This window comes from Odontomachus brunneus, unplaced genomic scaffold (assembly GCF_010583005.1).
Source record: "Odontomachus brunneus isolate Ranch 3 - 2012 unplaced genomic scaffold, Obru_v1 Obru_scaffold_001, whole genome shotgun sequence".
NCBI lineage: Eukaryota > Metazoa > Arthropoda > Insecta > Hymenoptera > Formicidae > Odontomachus > Odontomachus brunneus.
In genome coordinates this window covers 6,196,030-6,223,668 of record NW_022639451.1, presented here as the reverse complement: position 1 = coordinate 6,223,668, position 27,639 = coordinate 6,196,030, and the positions used below count along the sequence as shown (strand labels likewise).

The window sequence follows — 27,639 nt, the reverse complement described above, 5'->3', positions numbered from 1 at the left end:
ATATATATATATATATATATATATATATATATATATATATATATATATATATATATATAATTCATTTTTTTTCTTTAGAATATGAATGAGAAGATAAATTGTAAAAATGTACTACGACTATTCGCCGATGCGCAATGAAATTTAAACTCAGAAGAAATCACGATTCATTCGACCATTTTACTTTAGTTGCTTCTGCCAATAGTTTTATCATTGTTCTAATATATTCCCATAATCATTATACATCAAAGTAAATTTGTAAGGTCTATTCAAAAAGAATATAAATTTGAATTGGCCTTTAGTAGTCTTAAATAAACCAAAAGAACTTTCCGTTAGAAATTGACCATTCAAATTTACAAAACAAAGCTATACATCCAAAATTTTATACACAGAAATAAATTCGTAGACTGTTCAAAAAGCACGTGTTGTATCGAGGTAAATTTGAATTTGCCTTTATTAATCTTACTTAAACAAAAAGAACTTTTTGTTATGAATTAATCATCTAAATTTACAAGACAAAGCTGTACATCCAAAACTTTGTACATTAAAATAAATTCGCAGACTGTTCAAAAAATGTTTGAACTAAAACAAGTGATTGTGTAAATCTGCTTTTAGTAAGCTTGCTTAAATCAAAAGAACTTTCTATTATAGAAATCAACCAAATTTACAAAATAAAACTGTACATATAAAACTTTATACATCGATACATCGAAATTCGTAAAGACTGTTTCAAAACACGTAGCATGTGGCGTGCCGAAGTGAATTTGAATCGTTCTTTAATAATCTTACTTAAACAAAATAACTTTCTATTACGAATGGACCATCCAAATTTACAAGACAAAACTATACATCTAAAATTTTAAACATCGAGACGAATTCGTATCAACTCTTCAAAAAACACGTGCTCTGTGACATGCCGTCTGAATCGTATTTAATTCTCGACAGCAATATTTTAGATTCGTAAAAAGTGGCAAGCGCGAGATATTCAGCTACACAGATACGTGTGAGCGAATTTATTGAAAGTTATTAATTATATCTGTATGATAGTTTACGGTGACGCAGTCTATTCTGAGAATCCGAGATGAATTTACTTATTATTGTTTTAGAGAATTTTTGAGAGTGATTTAAAGTATGTTCGAGCTCATTAAACAAATAAAGAGTAAAAATAAAATCTCTTGATATTTAATTCGAAAAAGGTTTCCCGTAAAGGTGGTTCATCGTCTCGTCGAGCTTGCAACTTTCACGATATACAAGATATAAACCGATGTTATGTAACTATGCCTGATTAATTTTTGAATGTTGTGTGTCTGCTTTCATATCTCTATAATCTCCATCCCTATAATCATCTTATCGTTACACGTAATAATTGACAACATTGTTCTAAGGTGAGTTAATGAATAACTTCGAATCGGCTGGCTGGCTCGCAACGACTAGCGCATCAATCAAAATATTAAATACCGCTCAACATGATTGATCAAGTCGAAAAGCGAGCAGCCGCAATGATCGTTATGAAATTCATCAAGTTATTGGGATAATCGCGTTAGATTATATTTTTACACGTTATTTACTTAAAAAGCCTAGTTCTTCTCTCCGTAATTAGGAATAGTGTGTATTTATAATCAAGAATGTTGATTAGAAGTCACGTGATTTAGATGATTAGGGACAGGGTTTATCTATAATCAAGAATGAACTTCGCGAGAAAATTATTAATATTAGCCAATTATTATATATATATATACATTTATAATATTGGCAGAAACACTGTATCTATTATAATCCTATTAACTGTGGCCTAATATGGAAAAATATAAAACTTAACTAAATATACACTGATCCTTACATCTGTCTTAACACGCCTTGCATGCACGCAATTGTATACATACATATACACACATTCTAATCGAACACACTTGATAGTCACATGTTCTCACTTATATTTATAGTATTTGCTTTTGCTTTCAAATTTACATAAAGTACAAACTTATGAAAATCGGAAAAATGTAACGTAAATTAGTATAGAATTTATGAAATAGTATAATTTTTTTTTGTTTTTGGGGTCACAGTTAAGTGTCTTCTTCGATATTACACAAAAATCATCGATGCATAATAATCCTCGTCATTCATAACCTTTAGCTACATAGCTAAACAAAAAAAATATTTACATAATATTTCGAAAATTCTATACTAACTTACGTTACATTTTTCCGGTCTTACAAATTCGTACTTTATGTAAATTTGAAGACAAAAACAAATATTATCAATATAAGTGAGAACATGTATAGTTACCGTTGTGCTATGTAGCTAACGGTTACAAATGACGAGGATTATTACGAGGATTAGCTCGCCGGACGATCGCGTTCAGGTTTTTTGTTGGAATGTCCCAACTGCAACAACCGTTTGTACCAATCCGCAATATCGATTGCCAATGTCGTCTTGCGTTTGTCAAATTATTTTATCGAAACGTCCGGTATCATTTTTACACGTGCTTATTATGCATATTTATATGTTACAACAAATCTGCACTACCCAATTGTCCAATATAAAATTCTGATGTATCCAAGCGACGACAGCTTTCAATAGACTTATTAAGAACAGCAAATAATAACATTATAAAGATTCTTCAAACGCAGCCATCAAGTCACTTTGCATGTTCATATCAATCTGGCCAGCCATCTGGAAAAAAGACATCGAAATAAACTTTACTGCGGCCGACATCTTTTCTCAAAACGTTTTTCTTATTTTCTCTTTCTACGCATAAAAACAATTAAAAAACCCCAAAAATCCTTTAAGATTATAAGTTATACGAATTATCTAATCTATCGTAACAATAGTTACCTAATTAATTAATGTTTTATGCAACGCGAGATTAATTCTAATTCTCGATGGAGTTTGCAACGCGACATAAGACGAACTCTTAAGAATAAGATTCCAGAATAAGAACCATAAGAATAAGATTCTAATAAGAAGCATTAAACAAATAAAATTGCGAATGCTAAGGAATATTAAAAGCACTCACCGCCTCGCGCCGTCGTCGCTCTTGTTCCCGTAGCCTCTGACGTTCTCTCTCTGCGGCTGACCTGTCCTGACTGGACGAATGACTCGGACTACTGCTATCCGTGTCTGCAATGGCTCTCACTTCTTCCGTCCTCGTCGTGGCGGTCATGGAGTTGCCTTGTGGATCTCCAACGTTTTTCCTAGCCTTGTCCATAGCATCCTCCTCCTCCCGTTCTCTTTTCCTCTCGTTCTCCTGCCGTAATCTCTCTCGCTCGGCCTGCTCCTTCTGCTGCTGTTGCCTACGCATCTCCTGTTGTTCCAGAAGGGCCCTTTGCTGTTTAATATGTAGTGGCAAATATACAATTATTCACGGGGCGGACGATCATTCGGAAGTGGTTCGAGTAACTTTGACGTCATGATAATGAAAGATATGCTAATAATAATAGCAAAAAATATAATTGACTATTTAATTGAGCGAATTTAACTCTTCGTCGTGCACACAGCAAACATCAACATGTTTTTACCTGCAAATATTTACTCTGTACAATATACAAACTATATTAGACATTGAATTAAAATACAAAATAAAAGAAAAAATGGCTCCAAGTAATTAAAAACATAAAATAAAAGAGTAAAAGCATTTAAGAGCCAGGCACAGATGAAAAAGTGCAATCAATGTATTATAATGTTGAATTAGAATGTTTACTTCGATATTGACTATTAACTTTTTTATTTTTATTAGTACAACTAGATAACGACTAATTGTACGAATTTTTTTATCATTACTTTTATCATTACTTTTAGTAGAAAGCGAATATAATAAATATAAATAACAATATTCAAAACAAACAGTATTCAAATACATATATTAAAAATTATAGAACTCTTTCCGAATATTTACGGGGGTTTTAAAGAAACATATAATTTTTTACGAAAAGAGAAAATATTGCAACTAACTCTGTCCTGCTTTTCTTTAGCTGCTTTCTTGAATAGCTGGAACGAATCTCGAGTTGCAGCACTCTTCATACTGCTACCTGCAGCCGACGATTGCGGACTGGATGCTTGCGCCAAGGAAGACCAGGATGATGCATTTTTCACATTCTGCTCTACAGTCTGTTTACGCAAAATGTACCTGTATCTCTGACACTGAACTGATCTCAATTTTTCTTTTTTGTATCTTTCATTGAATTTTTCCTCAAACTAAAAGAATAGTAGGCAAAAAAAAAAATGGTGTTACAGAAGAGTGAGAATGTTATCACCAAACACAGTGTATTTGGATTTTCCGTGGATTCCTTGATTTTTTTTTTTAGGATTACATAGTAAAATAACGGTTCTGATAATGATTCTTGTCTCAATTTCGGATCAAACTTAGTTAATTAATGTATTAAAAAAGCACACGTTATAATAAAAACATGGAATAAATCTTTTTGTATTCTTTAGTTCTTTCACAATTATATTCTAAGATTACACATGCAAAAACATTGTTAATATTTTAGTTAAAACAAAATCTAGATTACCATTCGCTTATTCTTTAGATTTATAAGATTGTTAGTAAATTGGATTGGATATCATATAAAGCTGATTGTTTCAACTTCTTGGTATTGGTCTAAGCTACCTGATAATTAAATCATGTGCCTGTTTCTGTCTAATTTAAAGAAAAAACAGACATATGATTTAACTGCCAAGTAGTTTATCAAAAAGTTGGGATAATCAGCTTATAATCTGTTAGAGACACGAAATAATTTGTTAATCCACAACTGCGATTTACATAAGTGTTTCTAACTTTTTTTTAATTTAGAATCAAATAATTTAAAGTTTAATAATTTTGCTTTAAAATTATGACATTTTCTGCTTGTATTAGTATTAAGAGTTCCTTCTATAAAGTTCGATCGACAAATTTATCTAAATAAATGAAAGTTACTCTAACTTTAAATGAACCATAATTAGAACCGTTACCTTAATCTTTCTTATTTTTTTAATGAAAACTTTTCCAATCCCAATATTGTCCAGTTAGTTTCTATTAGCCGAATGCGGGAGAGGGCGGGCTCGTGAAACAAGATGTAATAATGACATATAGAAGCAACACAACTATACTTGGACTTACACATATGAGAAAAAGTCCCTGCTCCTCTTTCTTTCTCTCTCATGCGTGCAAGTCCAAATATATAGTTGCGCAGTTATTACATTATTCTATATTACATTATTCCATCATCTGAAGAAACATTCCTTTAGATAACATAATAATAAAATAAATATAAAATATAAAAAAAAATATAAAATATAAAATATAAAATATAAAAATAAATATACAATATAAAAAATTGAATACACATTTAATAAATAATATACCTTAGTTTTGAAGGCTGTCGCAAAGGTTGCGGTAGGATTCTTCGAATCGGGTGGAGTCATTTTCTTTTCAGGCATGAGTTGAGCACTGGCGTGATTATTACCTATTGGTGGCATTCCTAGGGTGTTCATTTCTGCAAAAAGAGCTCCTGCTAGAGCAATAGTATTATATATCCGATTAGTAAGCGGTTAGTGGCAAGTAAAACATTTATTGAGTAATGTTTATTACTTGAAACGTAAGAAAGAAGAGTAATTCGTGCGATAAAAAATCATGCAATACTTAATATTAAAATCTATACTAAAAACATAATGACTTTAATCGAAAGTATCAACAAGCAAAAAAGATAAGCAAAAACAATATTAATTTGTCATATTAGCATATTGCGTTTTACTTCCTACATAACATCGTCTATGTTCATATTAACATTAACTGCACTAATAATTGTCTCTTTTTACTAATTATACATTAGTTTGCTATAATGTATAAGCAAAAGATAGATTGAAGCGGGTTTGTGACTAACGTTAATCAAAATGTAAAATTAGAAAATAAATATGCTTTAAAAGGAAAGATAAGTATTGTACACAAACCATCCATAGTTTTTTGCGTCAGCTGAGACTGAGCAATAGACATGGGCTTCTCTTCCTTTTTAATGGGGATCTGCGAAATTTGCATCGGGATGCTTCCCACCATAGGAATGGACTCGAATATCGACGCCACACTACCCACCATATTGATTCCCATGTTCATTCCTGGAATACCATTGTTGTTCAGCATACTGGGCGGCGAGGTTTCGCGCTTTATATTCGGGAACCCATTGGAATGCTGCTGCGACATCGTGACGTTGTGGGAGTTCTGTATGCTGGTCAACGGCGCGGTGGTATTGATTATGTTCTCCAATTGATTGTGCATGGGCATATGCGCCGTGAGTCCTTGCGACAAACTCATGTTCAAATTCGCCATATTGACGTTTCCCAGATTCAGATTAGAAGCCATATTCGTCTGCATCATGTTCACAGGTTTCACATCTGGTAATAAATTCAAATTGGTGTTGTTATTGTTGGTATTATTGGTCGTGTGAGACGCCTGAATAAACTGCGGCTCCTTTTTGACTGCGAGCGACGGATCCAGGGATGGCTGCGTGGTAGGCACCGTAGCTATATACGGCAAAAGGAAATTGGTTACTGACACATATAACACCCTTTCCTCTCACATCCGGAGACGAAAGATCGTTTCGTGCGGGATTGTTCTAAGAGATGCTAATAATCGAAATTATATAATAATTAAAATTACATGTGGACATACCCATAGTAGTATATGGTTGCATAAGGTCGGACTGCTGACTCAAGTTCGTCCCGTCTATGGATACGGGTGTATTCGCACTTGAAAAGGAACTAATGGACGTCGGTGGCTGTTGCGGTGGCTGCTGCGAGACAACTGGCGAAGCTGTCATGGAATTCGTATTCGTTGGTGTGACGCTGTGCGGTGGAGTCGGCACGGAAACTGACGGTGTCGGCGGATTGGACGTCGCTGGGGGTGGCGGCGTTGGCTTTTTTACAGGGGCAGCTGTAGCCATAGCCGTGGGTCGCGATGGTTGAGCCGGCATCGATGCATGGCTTACCACTGGCATACCCGAGGCTACTGTAACAGCAGCTACTGTGATTTGATGTTGATAATTACCTATTATAAAAGATTTTTATTCAATATTTTTTCTATTAATCGAATAAATATAACAACGTACTTCATAACATATCGACATTTGCTCTCTATAATGACTTCGGCACGTAGAAATGCAAAAACACTTGTCGCATAACAAGTGTTTCCGCTTCTTTTGTGCAGAAGCCATAACTCATATGTGTGAAAAACTTTTAATATATTTTTTAAACTTTTTGTTAAGATGTCGTTAAAGGATTCTATTTGTGCATATGAAAAATCTGTGCCAGCCTGTGCATGTAGAAACATTTTTGTGAAAGAGGAAATAATAATTGGAATAAATCAAACTTCAAAAAAGGTCTTCACACACAGATATTATAATGAAGTAATTAAAATATATTATATATTATATCGAGTTAGATAATATCCCTATATTTATATATTATATCGAGTTATATATAATATCCCTAAACTTCGACATGAAAATTGTCTACGTTATGACGTTATAGTTACTTTGCTCCGAAGGAATATTGCTTGGTTGAGTTACAGTTGGTTTCGCTATTGGTCCCGTAGCATTTGTTGGTGGTTGACTATTCATTAAGAGAGCTCCGGTATGATTCAATGTAGGTGCCTAAAAAATATATCATTTATTTAGTTTATGAGCAAAACCTATCATCTGTTTTATAATACGTAATATTACATTAATATTATAATGTCATAATTTACATTAATATTAAATATATAAAAATATATAAAAAATATATAAAAATATATGCGTTATATGGTAAAAATATTAAAATTGAAATAATTACCAGATTCACCACATTATAATGTAACATGAATGGATGACTTACTGATGGAACGGTGGTAGCTGTTGGAGCTGGTCCTGTACTCGGTGCATTCTTTTTTGTTTTCTTTCTAGGCGGACGATTGGAGGTCCCTTTAAATTTAACGCATATAATTAATTTGAAATACAATACGCACACCAACAATGTGTACAGTACGTGAGACGAAAATCAACGCGGAGACCTAGCGGAGTGCAGAACGCAGAGGATTACTAGCCATTAAGTACTTGCTAATGTCGCTTATTAACAAATGCTGAGTAACAAAACACATATCAAGTAGACTTACATATAACATACAGCAAATTAAACAACTCCGGGCATATATTTTCTAATAGATTTTATTCATATGCTTATATTATAATTGTATCACTGTGTACAACAATGTTAATTTAAATATTTTAATTGTAGTTTCACCTCTCTTTTTCTTTCATTTCTTTTTTTTGTGGACTTTCATATATGTTAATGATCTTTTTATATTAAAAAATTTGAATGCGCAGAACAATTTTTCATCTCTTCACCCTACGTAAAATTAGTCGTATTCAATTTATTTACGAATAATCTGTGTGTGCATATATATATATATATATATATATATATATATATATATATACATATATATATATATATAGATACATATCTATACACACACATCACAAATACATACATACCACACGCGCGCTCACATGCATGCATAAGTTTCGCGTAATTGTCACACATACATATATATAGCTACGTACATATATGTATGCAAGAGTACGCTCTTATTAGTTTTCTTTCTCTCTATCTCTCTTTCTCTCCCTTTCACTCTTGCTCCACTAAGGTAGCGATATTATCATGATTTATTACAATAATAATAAAATAATATTAATCGTGTCGTTGGCGGAAATGACGATTATAAAACAATGACTATAAAAATCATCGAAGTGCTGTCTCTCTGTATTTACTTTCGTACGTACATATATACATAGAATATTCTATATATATGTACATAGAAGAGTAAATAAAGATCTCACATAAATGGTACAATACGTAAGGCTCAACCTAAAGATGAATGATACATGTCATAAAGATGAGTGACATATTCTTACAAACTGATTAATGTAAATTCAAGTCGTAGTTAGCGCAACACTGAGATCGGTGGCAAGAGACTCCTACTCGATGTTCATCGTGATTGAAATGTTAAAAATCAGTGACGTTGGTAAGATATATAGAAACTGACGACACTACGGAACTAATATGACTCTAATTCCACTTTCTCACTTCCGTGTACATGTTTCCTCTTTCCCGAATAGTAACGTGATCACGACAATCGTGAAATCACGACGTTGAGATTTGCCAATGAAGAAGAAAACAAAAAGAAAAAAAAGTGATCGCGACAACCTAGCTAAAAAAAAATAAAGACTGAAACGATAGTAACTATGAGTAGAGACGAAACAACGAGAAGGAGTTTTTTATATATATATATATATATATATATATATATATATATATACATGTATATATATACATATATATATACATATATATACCAGCATATCTTAATTTATATAATATAGTTAACTGGACCACCATATATGAGCCAACCGCGACTCCGAACGCCCTTATGTAGAATTAATGTCTATTTCACTCGTTTAACTTTGCGTATGCACTTAAAAAAGTTGCGCGCGCTTACGCGCGCGCGTGTGTCTGTAGTTTTTTTCCATAAATGTAACTTATAGTTATATTTTCATTAATATTTTTATATTTATGATATATTAGTCTTTACTATGTACAAAACGCGTATGCTCATATCATTTTACTGTTTAACTATTTAAATCTCGCGATACGCAGAAAACAGTTGGAACGTATTCCGGAGAGAAAAAGGGTATTGATCAGCGATGTTAAACAAAACTGATGGTTTAGAGTATCTCTTCTAAATATAATAAAATATGTCCGACTCGTATATTTAGATCTGCTCTCGCGTACTATGATTCTATCAGGAAGAATGACGTTCCAGTCTCGATAAAAGAATACGACAAAGTGGGAGAAGAAGAAATAATAAGAGATTTGAAACGCGTGTTTGCAATATTAGAGTAAATGCTACAAAAATTTTGGAAGGCAATATGAATATCGTTATAAAATGCCCTATACCTCGCGTTACAAACTAATGGTGATTGTATCTTAATAGATGCGTTATCTATCTAGTTTCAGCACACGCTGTTAATTTGTTCTTTCCATACTCTAGCTAGTTGTTTCGCGAATTTCTCTATTCACTTTCAGTTATCTCGGGAAAACGTAAAACCTGGTACAATAATATTATAATCTGCCCGACTGTCATCTTGTGTGTGTCTACCGTTAAATGCTTATATAATTCCATATCATTAATTTTCTTAGATATCGACGAACACTTTTTTTCTTACCAATTGTGGCTTGTTTGTATAGAATTATCATAGTAATATTAATTGCCCTACTTCTCTTATCTTTCTTAATCCTCCTTTTTCTTTTCTGTCAGGACAGTAAGTACGTCTGCTGAGTGTACGATTTATGATACTATTTAATTGTACTCGAGTGCAAATTCGATTAGCCTTAATGCTCACGTTCAATTATTAGATGCTTTCTCAAACATCTTCGAATGTCATTATCGGTTACGTCCACAATAGATTCTTATGTATATAGTTTTATATATATATATATATATATATATATATATATATATATGTATGTATGTATATATATGTATATATAAGAATTAAATTTACACAATATATCTCAACAAAAAGAAAAAGGAAAAGAAACTTACGGAGCAGACATTTACACGTAGAAATATAAAAACAAAGTATCGTTAAAATTAATCTTGATTAAACTCGTATAAAAGATTTCCTAAAAATGTTTTTTTCTTTTTTTGTTTAGTAGGACGGGTTAAAACTAATATTATTTCGAAAATTACGACAATACCGTGATTATTCGGAAATTCATGATATTTACAACACATACGAAGTTCTATTGCGACGAAAAATGAAATTTATGCTTAACGAGAATAACGGCTATTATTTCGCACAGTAAGGCATGTAAAACCACACCAATCTTCGTAGTCCATAATTACCATTGGTACAACGATATCAATTTTCCAATAGAAAGAAGACCAACGTTACCAACTTCCCCTTTTTTAATCACTTCAGCGATGAGGAAACTGACAATGATCACCGATGGAGAACTTAGTGGTAAATAGAATGAAACGTCGAGTAGCAAAGCTTAGAGGAGTGCAAACAATGTGTTTGGAGGCTAGGGCGCCTTGTGTATACATGTATGTAACGTATACGTTGTAGAAACCATCTCTTACATCTACTTTTATCCTTTTCCCTCCTCCTCCTATTTGTCCTTCTCTTTTTCCTCCTCTCTCCCTGCTCCTCCGTTTCACTTGCTTTCTTCACTGCGACTAATCCCGACTTCTCTCCGTCTCTAATCGTTCATCCGTCCATTCTTTTCTTCTACCTTCTACTCTTCTTTACAGTTTAACATAAACATTGTATATATGTGCTCAAAGTCAATAATTTTGTAAAAAGAAAAAAGAGAACGAATGAGGTTTGTCACAGTTTAGAATTCATATGTAACACGAATCCATATATCTATTTACTCTGTAGAGTTCATCATTAATTACTTTACTTGGGGTCTATGCACTCTTGGAATAAGTCGACAATAAGGAAGATTCGTATTCGTTCTCGCCCGTCTCACGACGTTGCGACACAAGACGTTTTTAGTAATTGACTGTTATAAAGGAAGCACATGTTTTTGGCTACGATAAGTTAAGTCCGAAGTGGAAACACCTGAGATATTGTAACATTAGGATTGAGTATCCTCGATTGCTGAGAAGAATCTCACAGCTGTTTTGCGGAGATGAGAAGCTCGCGAAGAGCATGACTTACTTTGTACAAAACAACTCAACAACGCGTTACGCTACAAACTGTGCTAGCCATAGAATGCGCTGACTCGCAAGATCCAGCCACCAATACACATTGTCTGCATCATTTCTTATCCGTGCATTCAAATTCGTTTATTAACCTAACACTAACGAGCATCTTTATAAGTCCACATAGTTTCAGAATGTATGTGTGTGGAAATGAACGTCGAGGAGGCATAAATGCAGTCTCTCACGTCAACCAGATAGATATACCCATTTCCCTATAGTTTAGCGTGACGCCTGTTAATATGTCACTCTCTACTAAATTCTGAGAAATGATACGACATGAATTATGAATCGATGCGAGGTAACAAACTTAATGATTTAGAAACACAGTGATACAAGTAATGCTCTGCTTATCGATTAATGTAAATAAATATATCAATATATCATAATTTGCAAGAGTTAATATATTGCATGATATATTCGTTCTTCGGGTTACTTGGGACAATTATCGGGGAAAAGCTACGATGTATAACTTACAACCAAGGTACCAATATTTGACACTACAGTCACAGCAACGTCGTTACATATCAACAATGTAATATGTTATGCACTGATGTGTGTGTGTTTGAAGTTTTTTAGTCATTTACCGGACGCATTCACTAATCTTAAAAGCAACCTTAAAACAGCTTCTCTTACGAACCCGAAGACGGGACTGCAGTGAAAAATTCAGTAGCCTTGAGTAGCAAACTATATCTTTCGACTTTCGAGCAACAGAATGTATCGTCAACACCGATCGGGCAAGAGAAAATAATCAGTTGTTCCATAATCAATAATACAACACGTGAAACAAGCTGGCATGGCATATTGTATCCTCTAAACACAGTCTGCACTCCACTAGCTCACCTTTGTTCTTACCATTGAATATTGTCTCGTAAATTAAACAAAAACTATTTGAAAACTCGTGTGCCAAGTTTCTCACAATCCTTGTGCATAGCATCTCGCATAACTGCGACAATTGTTTGTAAGAAATTATACGAAAAGTTACGTTAAATAACATATGGCAAATTCAATCTCGTCGTTCGCCCTCGTTTCGTGACGAAACTTGACAACACGCTCGTACTTGCATAGTTAATATAACGCAGCGCTTAAGCTACACGGATAACGCCGTCCTAATAAATACTTAATTAATAAGCAACAGTTTAGCAGCTTAAGAAGATATTTGCGACGCGTTGAAACGTCCGCAATCCCCATTTGGAAGAAAAAGAGAAAAAAGAAGAAGAAGAAATCGCGTTTATATCTAGTTTGTAATTTCTTTCCTGCATATGTGTGTGTATGTTGCGTTACTAACAATGCATCGGTGTTTTCGATTGTTTTGTTTGCCAATACGAAATTGGTTAGGCACAGAGTTCATATAAGTATTCTTGGAAGTTCTTATATCTACTACCAAATCATGAGGCATTACTTTTCGAATATCTACACAATTAGGGGAATAAAACACGTAGCACAGATTTAGAGAATTACTTATAGCGAATAAATTAAGACCGTAAATTAAGGGAAGTGCAGTTTGTGTAAAATATAATTTTAAATAATGTTAAGTTACGTTTATCTCAATAATACAAAAAAACTCCATAATATATTAAGTATCAGCAATTTATGTTGGTAGAGTGTCTTTCTAATTTTTACTGAGTATAAAGTATAAACTTATTCATAAAACAGAAAGCGTCAGACGTCAGAATTAATAGCTGTATCATATAATTGTAAACGTTTGCATGCAATAACGATCATGACACTCACTCTATATCATTGTAAAATTAGACTGCCAGGCAAAAATATAATATTTTGTTATTTTACAGTTTATATATATATATATATATGTGTGTGTGTGTGTGTTTGTGTGCATGTGTGTGTACATATATATATATATATATTTACTCATTCGTGTGTGTGTGTTCGTGTGTGCATATATATATATATATATATACACACATATATATATATATATACACATATATATTTAGAATATTCGATATAATGCCACATGAAATGGTGAGTCACTTTTAAATGGCTATGAACTTCAAATCTCCGTTTCCGCCACTATTTTTTAACGATCAGGAAGAATTCATCGTTCTAAATCCCAATAATGTCATTGATAAAATTAACAGTCATTCCTAGAAAAGAAATGAAAAGTATGCAACAAATTGGAATTCTCTACAAATATAGAAATATCGTCGTTTTTACAGACAAGTTATAGAGTTCCAAGAGCGCGTCAATGTAAATAATCTCCATATTTCGTATATTCAAATATCGTCTAAAAATTTTGGGCGAAAACGTGAATATGGAAATCTGTGCTCTGTGTGACACCCATAAAGTGATAATAAATTTATCATTAACATCGCACGCAATGTTCCTCGAAAGTAACCCCGTAATTTTGAGTCTCACGAAAGAAACTATTTGCATTTACTTTTTCCTTTTAAAGACGATTGGGTCACAGTAGTTTTTTGTTCCCAAGTAAATGTTTAAAATTACCAACATATTTTGGTTGCATTAATATCTAACCTGCTTCGCTGTCACTTGAGTCACTGGAGCTTGAAGAAAGCGAACTACTGCTCGAGTCACTGTCACTGCTACTACTGCTCGACGCCGACAGCCGCGAAGGTCCAGTTGCACCACCAGTTCCGACTACATCGACAGATTTATTGCTGTCCTCTATAAATATACAACATACAAACGATTTTAATATTTTGTTTAATTTAAAATGTTTGTTTTATTCGAGTAAATTCCATCAAGTGTATGTTTCCCATTCTGCACATATATTTCTTAACAAATTCGCGCGGAGGTGTACAAAATACTAAAAGAAATCAAACACTAACCTTTCTTGGTAGTCTTTTTGACGTTGCCTAATTGCCCTGTCACATCTTGTAGCCTCTTCTCCAATTCTTGTTTCTTTTCTGCCATCTGTTCATCCTTAGACTTACCGCTGACTTTTTTGTCTATGTGAACATACAAGATATAGCATTTAATATACAACATTTAAATATATAGAAACATCGTTGCAACTTTTATAAATTATAACCCTTGCTATCATATTATAGAAAAAAAATATCCTTTAACTAAAACAAACTTCTTTCAACAGTTTTCAGAGAAGCGGCTACTGAACTATTCTATGAATTTAAGCTAAAGTCAAATTCGTAGTAAGGCTTACGTGGCTTTTTCCTCAAACATGATGCAACGTAGCTCTCCAGTTCACGAAGCGTCGATGGCTTCAACGTCTCGAAGTCAATCTCAATCTCATCAGGATTTGAATCCCTCAATGAGGGTTCCCGAGATTGTATTATGTGTACGACGCGACCTAATTTGTCACCTATAAAGGAAAAAAAATTAGTAAAAAAATAGTAATAAATTCCTATCTTCTAAAAATATTGGTCTAACTATAATATACACTTTTCATTGTTCAAATCTTTTATCTGATATTTATTATCTAATACAATAGAAATTTTATAATCTAACGTATCTTACCTGGTAGTTTATTGATATCCAAACTGAGCTGTCTCTTCTCGTCATAAGACATAGGCTTAGCGTTATCCTCGTCCTCCGAATCAAATGTCATCGGAGGCGGTTGGCTGCTAGCGTTCTTCTTTTTGTTTCCGGCAGATCTACTATTGGCTTTTGGCCTCTTAGTCCCAGTAGTCGCCGCAGCTGCAGCTTTCCCAGGTCCTCGGCCTTTCCCCTTCGGCTTGGCGTTCGTCGCTGCTGGTGGCAGGTGATGACCTAAATTTCCTGCCGCATGGGTCTTGTTAGGACCTACTGCTATAGCCGAATGATGGAGATCGCTTCCCATGCCACCTGGCATCTTCAGATCGCCTGCACCCATCGCGACGCTGGCTATACTAGCACCAACGCTGTCTGTTACATTAGGGATACCGCCACTTGGTTTCATTAGTTCTTTCATGGCACCAGTGTGACTGGCAACAAGGCTCTTATTGCTTATAGGCTTTGATTTCGTCTTCTCAGGTTTCTTCTTCTTACTCTTCTTTTTACCGCTCTCTTCTACCAATTTTCTCATTTGCTCTTGCATGGCCTTCAACTAGAATAAATTTATGTTACTGCTAAGTTCTCGAATACCATATAATTTTGAACATACCTCTTGCTGCAAAGCGAGCAACTTTTGAGTGCGTTGTTCCTCGCCATCGGACTCGCTATCCGAAGAATCTTCTTCGCCGGAACTACTGGCACTGCTACTCGTACCTTTCATAGTTACCATGCTTCCCATAGGTTCATCCGGAATTTTTGCATATCTAATCATTATATACAGAGTTAATTACGATAGTACAATAAATATAGATATGAAAACGTACAAATATTTTACAAAAAAAAACTTTATTAGATTTTTTTTATACTAACCGCATTTCGAATATATCCTGCAGTTTTCTAGCCATGGAAACAACGTCATGATCTGGAGGATTATATTTATAGCAATTGGTAAATATAAGCCGGACATCACTCGCAAATTCTTGTGCAGTTTTGTATTCGCGGTTATCCATTTTCGACTGTAAAGTAATAGAATTAAAAATAAAATATAATTGCATATATTAGTTTTGTGTTTAAGTACAAGTATCTATCTACAAACACTTCGTGTTTTACGGGAAATAAATATAAAATGTTCAAAGTACAAACCTTTACAGTGGCAAGATATAAAATGTTTGAAGTATGAACCTTTACAGTGGCAAGGTATAAAATATTTAAAGTACAAACCTTTATAATGATCCATTAACACAAGATGGTTAAGTACAAACCTTTACAGTGCCAAGATCCATAGGTTTCTTGATAATTTCGTGATAGTCATGAAGGCCTAGAAGTTCTGCGTCCACTGGTTTATAGAACGGCCAGGCGTAACCCTATGTATTAGTAAAATAAAAAAAATATGTATACTATATAAAAGTATATTTGATCTGACTTCCAATTTGGCTTGCTATCACGTCCTTCATGGATGTTTCCGATGTTTCATAAATATTCCATTTTACTTTTTTTAAGGAAAGAAACGACTGGCAAGGTTAATAGTTTTGTTAAATTCGTTTACGAGACACTGAAAAAAATTAACTCGGAAGTCAGATCTTGGAAGTTTAAAATATCAGAACACAAAATTATAATTTCAATTTCTACTTTTATTTATATTTATATTGATATCCATTTAAAAAAGAAAAAAATATATTTCAATTACCGAATGCTTTTTGGAGAAAAGTTCTTTTAAGATGTCATTACAACACTTTAAGGCTTCTGACAATTTTTCCTTTGATTTGCCACCAGCATGTTGAGGCTGAAAATATTACGAAAATATTATACTATGTCACACAAGAAAGATTCTTGTCAATTTCAATGTCAGTTTTTTTTGGTCCAACCTTTTGATTGTCAAATTTATATAAATTGACAACAAGTGACAACAAGTGACTATTTTGTCAATTATTGATTACTACAAAAATCTCTAAAAAAATATACTTATATAAGTCAAAAGTATACATAATTTTATTCAGACACTGGAAAAATTTGAAATATATAGACAAATATATAGAAAATAAGATGCATTTCCTTTACTCGTACCGGCTACCTCACCTTATTTGCGGAAGAAAACAATTTAGAATTTTAAAGAATTTTAAAAGTTCTTCTCTCATATCCACTATAGTGGTGTCCAGCAACCAAAAGGTTAAAGATTTTAACCTTAACTGTTTAAGAGAGAGATAGAAAGAAAGACAGAAAAAAGGAAAGGAAGAAAAACTTTACCATGAAACTTAAAAAAAAATTTCTTATAACAATTGAATCTTTAATTGATATTCTTTTAAACATTGTTATACAAAAGAATATAACATTGTTATGCAAAAGAATATAACAAAAAAAACTTTACCATGAAACTTAAAAAAAAAAATTTCTCATAAAAAATTGAATCTTTAGTTGATATTCTCTTAAACATTATTATACAAAAGAATATGACATTTATTAAACTTTACTTTTGTTTTACAGTAATATACGAGTCATATTTATAAAATTTGTTTAATTTAAACACATACAGATCTAATAACATCAGTTTGATAGAAATGATAAGACAACACAAATGAAAGGGAGGAACGAGTAGTAATAAAGGTACCTGCTGTGCCATTGCCCCCATCAGAGGCATATTGGTCTGATGGAATGGCACTAAACCATCTTCTGCTTGCCTCGTTGGCTGAAACAGCCATGTCATGAAATGTTGGCTGATGTATTAATGAAATGATATGACTATGCATACAAGGATCAGGATATTTACGAATGTTATGATATAATGTACAATAACTTGATAATATGATAACTTATTCTACAGACAAACACACAAGAATTTAAACTGATCATACAGACTGTGAAAGTGTTGATACATCAATAAGATTTACATGTATATGGAAATCAAACAATTTCTAGATGTGAGGCATTACATAAAATGATATTCTACCCTAGTAAGTTATCGATCATCTTTTATAAACACGTGTAAGTATCGCGTTTTCAATGCTTCTTGTGCAAACCCAAGATATAACAACAAGAACATATTTGATAAGACACACAATTACCTTTTTAATTTGTCTGCCCGACTCCCTTCTTGTAGGTATTTTGGCGTTCTTAGAATCCATAGGCGCATACATAGGTTCAAATGAATTTGCTGTAGGTGTCGTGGTATCAGCCTTTCTTTTCACTCCCTTTTTAAGTTTGGCAGGTTGCGACGGAGGCATGACAGCAGGTGCCGTGGGAACTTGGGGAGGTGGGAGTACAGCCGAAGCTGCTTGTGGATCTAGCGCTGGTTGTGCATGGTAACCTGTGGTCGGAGGGACAACTTGTTGAGGCAGAGAATTATGAGTAGCCATTGGCGCGACGCCCATGCTTGCTGGTGGAGCGATGGTGGTTGTATTCGTACTTCCAGGTACAGATACTGGTGCCTGAGTACCAAGCGGTGGCATAGGTATAACACCCGTTGTTCTAGCCGCAGTAGCGGAAGGCGCCAGGCTGTTAGGTACGCTAGAGGTAACGGCAGCTGCACTTGAAGCAGGTCGTCCTCGACCTGTACCTCCAGCAACTCCACCTGCTGAACCACTAACTCTTCCAGCTTTTTTACCCTTGGGTCCTTTCGGCAATGGTGGATCCAATTCCACTTCTTCTTTTGGCATTTGTGCAACCTAAATTGGTATCATATAAAGATTTTAACTTTGTTATCTTAGCATTTAGTAAGAATGTCTCATTTTTTAATTATATGAAACTTTGAGAGCAAAACTAGTGTGGTTATTTTTTTTCTAACTTGAATTGACATTAGACAGAAAACTGCTCTTTGTCTGCGATGCTAACCCAAATTAGAAAAAAAAAATGTACTTACAACATTCTTAACACTTTATATATTAGTTAACGAGAACTTTATTCCTCTACTGTTTACTTTCTTATATAGTAGAAATATGTTAAATAAGAAATATTAGTAGATTAATAAGAAAATTAGTAGTTAAATAAGAAATATTAGTAGATTAATAAGAAAATTAGTAGTTAAATAAGAAATATTAGTAGATTAATAAGAAAATTAGTAGTTAAATAAGAAATATTAGTAGATTAATAAGAAAATTAGTAGTTAAATAAGAAATATTAGTATATGTTAAATAAGAAATATTAGTATAATTAGTGGTGAAAAGCATACCTTTATAAGAAATATATCTTTATAATATACTTTTATAAGATATATACCTTTGTGAGAAATAATTTTTCTAGGGCTTGCGCCATGACTACAACATCTTCTCCAGGCTTGTTGTAGACATAGCAGTTGGTAAACATTGTATTGAAGTCCTGAATACATTCTTTCCCACTCCAATAATAGGTATTCTCCAGTCTCTTTTTGATTGTGCCCAAGTCCATAGGTTTTTCGATAATTTTGTGGTAGTCCTTAAGAATAAAAGATACTTTTAATAAATATATCCAATGAAATGACATAAGTTTGCTTGCTCACTGATAGTATTTTATATTTAATTATTTCACAAATTATGCACTCTCGTTACGATATTAGTTGTAATATTTGTGAATTATAACATACTGGTAAATTGAGCTTCTTTGCATCTACAGGTTGTTGGAAGGGCCAGGCAAATTGATGCTTCCATACTGGTTTCAAAACACCCTTCAGTAAAAATTGCAGTTGATTCGTGATACGTCCTGGACGATTCGGTGGTGGGACGACCGGCGGTTGAACAATGCCGTTCACAGGTTCCAAGTGTGGTTCATCGCGCGGAGGTGGTTCCTTTGGAGGACTCGCTGGTGTAGTCGAGGCCTTACCAGTTGCGCTCGTCTGCATTATTATTTTGTTCATTTTATACATAAGATACTAGCGTATGTTATTTCTTTCATTACCTTCATATCTACACGCAAGGTAAAATAACATTAGAAAGCATCTGATACAACGAATCTTGTGTCGGTACCATGCATTTTAGGTTATCAATCGCGACGTATTTTGTGTGTAGCGTTCCCAGACGGATGAACAAGCCCCACCACGCGATACTAGTGTGCGCATCCAGAAACCTGCGCAACCAATCACGTGATCGCGTCGGCAGACTCGTGCTTAGACGGACAACGTGAGGTGAAATTTATCGGACCCTATCCACTCTTTTTACCTGCTTACAATACTCCCCGTATTTCTTTACAAATTTTATCTTTCGCACTACTATTCATAAGTTATAAATTATAGTGTGTAATTTATAGACAGCCTGGGACTCTTCACACGATTTTAAACAAAATAAATATGACCGATCGAATCATCGAAAACGCCATCGTAACAAAATGAAAATGAATACTTTGAAATACTCTGAGATCCTTGCGAAAAAAAATTTTAAACAATTTAACATTCTTTTTATACTTGAAATATAAATATTGACACACACGTGATAAGTTCGCGAGCACGGAAAAAGAATTTGACCTTACTTTCCTTCAATTAATAAATATAAATAAAAAAGTTAATATCATTCACTGTAACACTTTCTGATTTTTTCAGTGACGAACAGAAGCGGCAAACTTCGCGGCAGAACGTGCACGCAGCTGAAGCGCGAACGTTCACGTTACTACGCATGCGTGGAACTTGCCTCTTCACCTAAGAAAAACACTGTTTATACGCCGTATTTGTGCAAAATGTTAATGCCCATGTATGTGTAAAATGTGAAACTTAAAAATAATAGAGAGTACGATCTACGATATAAAATACAGATGCTGTTGTGTGTATTAAAAGAAACCCTTGCATGTATTAATGCTAAAATAGGCAAAAACACGAATTACACTTTCTCTAGATAATATATTTGTACATATATATATACATATATATACACACGCTGAAAGTTAATGACCCTACCCATGCAGCGAGCGAATTAGGCTGCTAAATATTTAATTTCCATAACCACAGGCAAGCTAATTTGGAATCTCGTGAGAGGAAGCTAGAGATCACAACATGACTCGAAAGAAATAAGATGAGAACTTATAAATGAAATATAATGGCATTTTCAAGTCATTTCATGCAAATTCATGGAAATACATCTTTATATCGTTAGAGCAGAAATAATTACGTTAACAATTAAAAAGTAAGACATTACGCACCGTTTGCACATTGCATAAAAGTAACGCATAAAGCCGTAGATATTGATACTGAGAATATTTATGAATATGCTAAATGATTACTAGACACAGCGAGCAAAACGAATCTTGTTTCTACAATATCAATGGTTTTTACTAATTATGACAGTATTTACTGTAAGGCAGTTCTATATTAATTAAAAGTTAACTAATATTTATTCGCAAAGTCGCATCTGCATTATTTAATGCTGCTAGTAGAGTGAAGCGAGATTACTCAAATAATAGCACAAATTATTAGTTTGCCAATTCATATTTCAACGATATAACCTAGTTGAAACAATTGTCAACAAGGTGTCTCACCTTCGGTATATTACACAGCCTTTCTCGCTCCTCCACATCTAACTGTAATTCATACGTACTATTCAGTCAAACAGCGTTCTTTTAATACGAAAAAAGGGAACAGAAAAAATGAATATTGTACAGGGAACGGAATTTATGACGGTACAATATTAGACAGTGTATTCAAATGTAGGAAAGGTAACAAAATCCGATACACAAATCGTATTACACAGTCACATGTAATGATTTGCAAAGAGGATCGTTGATGACAAAATGTCAGATATTGCGATCCACGTATAAATCATCTTACGATTATTTCGAAATGAATGAAGGAATGATCCACGTTGTGTGAATAACACGTTACACCGTGAACACATGCTGATGTGCTGCGTAATATGAAATGCGCGCTGAAACTATGGGCATCGCTGAACAGTACAGGTATATATTATCACAAAACTTAACGCAGCTTCGAAATTTCGTGTTAGTGAATTAATAAGCAGGCTGCATTCTGCATCATTACGAGTTATAAGGAAATACAGTGTTGATTACTCACGGAATTGTTCTGCGAGATGTTGTCCACCTGCTGCATCCTGCTTGTAGAACTGCAACAGAAAGAAAATGGCATAATAAGATTTACTTACAAAACATCGTGAGGATGATTTTATAGTAGAACAAAAACTATCATGTTAGTTGGATTACATACATTTACCAAAGCATTTAAATGCGATACATTGACTGCGCGCGCTAAAGGATCAGAATTAGTCGTCGCATCTATCAAACACTGTTTGATAGAGAAAACTAATGATTCGTTTGACCATATCAAGTATATTTCCAGGTTTCTTTCTACATTCACACAAAGATCTCCCTAGTTTGAATTTACCTAGTGCTTTTTGAGGCCAAGTTTTCCTAACATCGCAATTACGCGATCTAATGTCAATTAAATGTACCAAATGTCGCTGAAACTAGATCATAAGTTTCGTGTACGTTTTCACCTTTATTTCGATTAATTGTTTGATAATATGTAGCTCTTCCAGTCTCGGAAAACGAGCTTCACCACTGACGAGGTAAGAGTAAAGACCGTCAGCTTTACGGGATTTAGCGTGCACGAAAAATTTTGATGTTCAAATAATCCCCTGCCTGTAAATTTTCAAGTCAGAGAATGTAGATAATTGCAGAAATGCAATTTCACACAAATATTTTCTATGTTTTATCGTAAATCTGTACACATATCGATGAGACATCGTGTCTCATCATCATGTGTGACGAAAAATAGTCAACAATATTCAATTCTTCAATTATTCTTCTGCAATTATTTTCGGGCCTTCCCTTTCCGTGGTCACGATAATTTTCCCAAGGCTGACGATTTTTAACAGTACCTCGACGGTGGTTTCACACCTACCTTTCCGACAAATATGATACATAAATGTTACGCAGCAGGTATCTGCCTTACGTTGATGCTTGACGCTATGAGGCTTCATCAACAATTGAGATGTGAAGTATAGATTCGGAATCGAGCGCGGTAGCTCATTAATCGCTCGCCAAGGCGATCACGCTGCAACCAGGAAGTTTGGTACCGAGGAGGCATAACACTACTCAAGCCTACCAAATGGTAGTACTTCGAGTGTCAGCCCTGTATACTGCAGTAACACTCCGTACCTCCAGTCAAGACTCGCAACATTAGCAACATCTGGATAACATAACAATAGGACCCCGTATTGTAACAACCCCAACACAGCATTGCTTTAGAGCGATTTGTACATCTAGATGTACTCGGAAAATTTATATATGCACATATTATTTATAATGTACCATGCAAAACTGAATAATAGATACATGCTGGGAAAGAGAAAATCTATTCATTACTATGTAATAATGAATATTATCAAGTGAGATATGTGAAAACTATTATTTCTGTTGTTTTCTTGTAAAATATTGTCCTTTTAATAAATACTACAGATATTAAAAAATATATTAATGCAAAGTTGAATTTATTTACACTGAACTGAATATATTTGTATAAATTTATTGAATTATCTTTCCATATAAATTACATTTTGTTTTCAACAAAGGCTGTTTTGAGATTGCGAAGTGTGCTAATGTAAATCTGAATTTAAATTTGAATAAGTTTTTCGCGTATTATTAAATAAGTTTCTATCTCATGTATATAATTACAAAAATAAAATAAAATATAGCAATATAAAATTTTTTTATCTCTCTTATAATTTCTTTTGATTTGTTATGTGTATACCTTAATAAAATATTAAATTTTTTTTACTATTTATGTTAAATACTTAGTACATTGCTGTATTGTTCATATAAAATGTTTAAAAAAGAATTTATATGTATATTTGTTAAATTTTTTCTTATATATATATAAATATATTTTGATAATATATACTTTCGATATATCACTAAAAACAAGTTGATTTAAAAATTCTTTTCCCTTCTTAACAATATATATATATATATATATATATATATATATATATATTTCTTTTTTTAGGTAAATAAATATCTCTATGGACACGCATAAACTAGAAAGAAGACAACTTATACCAGCTTAATATCTTATTACTTATTCTATACAAAAAGGGAGCAATTAACGATTAAAAATCGAACAACAATAACAGAAGAAAGTTTCGTCTGTGAAGACAAATTTTTGAATTTGTGCAAAATGTAACCTTGATGAAGGCACCACGAGTTTATCTAATATCGTATAACCTGAGCGAATTGTGATTTTGTGTTTCTAAACGTAAAAGCTTCTTTCTCCCTCTTTCTCTCTCTCTCTTGAGCCCACCAGAATTCAGAGAATCTGGATATGAGATTCGGCATACCCCGCAGGTAACCGTAGTGACCAGAGTAAGCCAAAATGGAAAGTTTGTCAAAAGTAGCACAAGTAACTGGCACACAGGTATAGAAAGTGAGGCGGCTATTAAGATGCAAAATTGACGATACACAGAGAAAGACCACACGTCGCGTTCGGCGACCGTTACGATTTTTCTCGACCAACTGTGAACGAGGTTGTCGGACGCGGCAACAGGAAAGACCTTGTCACGGAATGATCCGCGCCGCAAGGAAGAGACTGCGCGCCCGCGGCGAGCTAGGTATCAAGGGCAGAGAGATAAGAGATCTCGCGCTCTCGGCTCGAACAGGTGCTCGGTAGTCGCAAAGGACATCCGAGGTGGGTAGGAAAGGAGAAAGGCGAGATACGCGGGCGAAAGACATGAAAGAGAAATAAGTGCGGCAGCGGCGGCGGCAACGACTACACTAGCTACACCGGCGGCGACCGTGGTGGCGGTGGCGGCAATGGAAACGGCGGCGGAGAGTAAAGAGAGAGGCAAAGAGGACGAATAGGTGAGGACGGCGCGGGGAAGGGTAGCAGATCCGCGCCCAGCCGATGCACCCAGCCGACGCACAACAAACACGAACAAGCCGCCGCGCGAAGAATCCAGACAGGCAGACAGTTAGTCAGGCGGTCAACCAGGCGAGCGAGCGAGATAGCGACATGACTGGCGTCGCGCAGCGAGAGGGCCGCCGTCGTGGATTCACGACGTCTCGAGATATAGCCGGGGCCGTGGATACGGCCCGCGCGCGCGGAAAAACCCGGGCTGCCTCACCGGACACTCGTTTCGGCGTAGGTCTCTCAACATGGCGGGTATGGCCGCTCGGGAAAGAAAGCTCCCAAGGGCCCGCCACCACCACCACCACCACCGCCACCGCCACCGCCGCCGCCGCCGCCGCCGTCGTCGTCCTCTAGGCCGTCGCGCGCCACGCTCTTGTACCACCGCTGCTAAAACGCGCCACGCGCCTTTACAACACCTCATAATCGGCTCGATCGTGTCCACTAAATTATGAGAGTCCGACGCCGCGCGCGCGACCTGATCACTTACCTGCGGTAGCAGTCCGCTCGTCCGATCAGGGGTACTCTCTCAATCGAAAAACACTACCACTACGCCTCGCCTCGCAGACACTCGCACTGCGCTTTCTCCCTCGCTCACTTTAGTTTGGTCGGTCGGTCGGTCGGTCGGTGTTATGGCCGCCGCCGCGGGCGCGAGTGTGGCCCCACCGTATATCACTCACTCACTCTCACTCATGCGAGCGCGAGCGCTCGGTTCGCATACGCGCGACGACGAACGGAGGCGGCGGAGGAGACGCGAATCCGACCAACTAGTCCCGCGGAATTGCGTGCGCGTACACGCGCCGCACTCACTGCAACGAATATCGTATCAATGGCTTATGGCGCGGCTCGCCGACTTAACTGTGGAGCCCAACGCGGTCGTAGCAAGCCTCTCCGTGCCCATGACGATCTTCGGATCTAGAAACTAACGATCGCAGCACCAACAATGGCTACGCACTCTTCCGCGACGTACCGACTGGTCCGATTTCGTCGTTCCGCACGCGCACCAACCTCTCCGTGTCCAGCCTACTTCGACGAGCGCGGCCGACTGACGCCGAGCGCCAAGCCGGAAATCAGATGAACGCGCCAATTACGAACGGCCGTAGCGACGCCTAGTGGATTCACGGCGCTTCAGTTCGATAAGATGGATCTGCTGTCGATATCGAGTCTATTTGATGATTAAAAACGTAGCAGAGTCTTGTTCTCTAGCCAAATGCGTCGACTTTTGCATACGTTATGCTATCGTTAACCTCGCGCGATCGTCAGAACTAAACTACTGCCGCGTGCGCATGAACCGCCGAGCTTCTAGAAACATCTCCCGCGACCTCTCTCGGATAACATAGTGTACCTCTGGCACAACATGCGTGTGCATATTGACGGAAATAAAGAATGCTCACCGGCTATGGTTATCAAGGTACGTACACAGGTATTGTAGGCCTGGTCATAAATCTTTATTGGTTTAGATTACGTGTATATACACTGGATCAACCAGTCGTGAAAAATTAACGGTTCATTTCCGTCGTTTCAGTTTTCAGCTTTACCCATAATGCACCGCTCTATAGCGAGAAAAGATTGACTTCAAGATCTCCTAATTTATAGAGTGGAAGAGGAAGACTGAGAGAGAAAGAGGCAAAAAAAAGACGAAATTTTTCGCAGCAAGCGACTTGTGCGATCTAACTGTGTGCGTCGTCCATCAGCATGGAGCAGCGATTCAATTCCACGATCCTTTCGTCACTATTGCGTCGCTGTCGCGCGATGCATCATGGGACGGTGCACACGTAAAATCTATAATTATTGCACTATACTGTCTTTCGATCTGCAATGCCTTCTTAAGAACGTAAAATTCATGTAATAAATAATGCTATTATTTAACAGAACTAATAGCACATGGCGATACCTCTGAACACTTCGTATTGTATCTCATTAGAATATACGCGTCCTCGCACAACGTTGTATCCAGTTCCGTTATCCTAAAGCTAACATGGCGATGCGTAACGACTGAAATGAGCTTCATACGTTGCGTCTCGTAAACGACGCTCACAAACAACGAGTAACGATTACTTCGAAGGCAAAGTCATTTATTCCACAGAGAAATCGAAGATCACGTCCACACTAGGGGCCACGAACGAATACACCTAGTCGCCCATTTACAACAGATATCACGTACACGTAACCACGTGGACTACGTGAATCAAGCGAATAGTTATCATAACAAGCATGGTCGTTCGTTACGCACGCACATGCTCGTGATACATTTCGCTGAAATTATATAATTTCTCAATAACTAACAGATATAGCAGGGAGAACATTTCGATGATTTGAGTGCAATGAATGTTTCCTGATCTTCAAAACCTATAGTCACGTTTCGAGCACACAAAATGGCGACGAATCACCACAAGACACGACTCTCGACTGACCACAGCAACGGACGACTCGAGACTGACGTTCACTCACGACGCGATGCGCAGCGAGCACTGCTCGAATACTAACGGCGGCGACGGCGGCGGCTCAAACTGCCGTGCCAGACAGAGAGCAGACCCCGTATACCTGCGGAATCCTTTTGTATACTCTTCGACTAGCCAGACTG

The 27,639-nt window shown here is 35.8% G+C and overlaps 1 protein-coding gene across 20 annotated transcripts; it reads right to left on the bottom strand.

Annotated features, from left to right (window-relative positions):
* Positions 1-17: 17 nt before the first annotated feature.
* LOC116844136 (bromodomain-containing protein 2-like) lies at positions 18-27,639 on the bottom strand. Of its 20 annotated transcripts, none has more exons than XM_032815413.1 (24): positions 26,950-27,639; positions 23,055-23,342; positions 22,209-22,257; positions 21,677-21,718; positions 19,800-20,048; positions 19,457-19,651; positions 18,307-18,906; positions 17,853-17,930; positions 16,935-17,030; positions 16,510-16,611; positions 16,118-16,263; positions 15,858-16,011; positions 15,233-15,800; positions 14,919-15,077; positions 14,587-14,706; positions 14,273-14,422; positions 7,843-7,928; positions 7,502-7,619; positions 6,641-7,015; positions 5,926-6,492; positions 5,341-5,489; positions 3,949-4,191; positions 3,014-3,334; positions 18-2,670 (listed from the first exon to the last, which is right to left on the bottom strand). In XM_032815413.1, the coding sequence occupies exons 3-24, from the start codon at positions 22,242-22,244 to the stop codon at positions 2,605-2,607; spliced, it is 4,620 nt and encodes a 1,539-aa protein (XP_032671304.1). In that variant the 5' UTR covers positions 22,245-22,257; positions 23,055-23,342; positions 26,950-27,639; the 3' UTR covers positions 18-2,604. The 20 variants fall into 20 exon arrangements, with proteins under 20 accessions (XP_032671304.1, XP_032671373.1, XP_032671236.1 ...); XM_032815482.1 differs by having other exon boundaries at positions 27,342-27,639; XM_032815345.1 differs by lacking the exon at positions 26,950-27,639 and adding an exon at positions 25,546-26,178.

Bases quoted from the DNA above. Each gene is read 5' to 3' on its own strand.
- LOC116844136 (XM_032815413.1), bottom strand. From the start codon at position 22,244: ATGCAGCAGGTGGACAACATCTCGCAGAACAATTCC. The intron at 21,719-22,208 runs GTGAGTAATCAA...TATGAATTACAG, and splicing joins ACATCTCGCAGAACAATTCC to TTAGATGTGGAGGAGCGAGA. The intron at 16,264-16,509 runs GTTTGTACTTAA...ATTACTTTACAG, and splicing joins TGGATCTTGGCACTGTAAAG to TCGAAAATGGATAACCGCGA.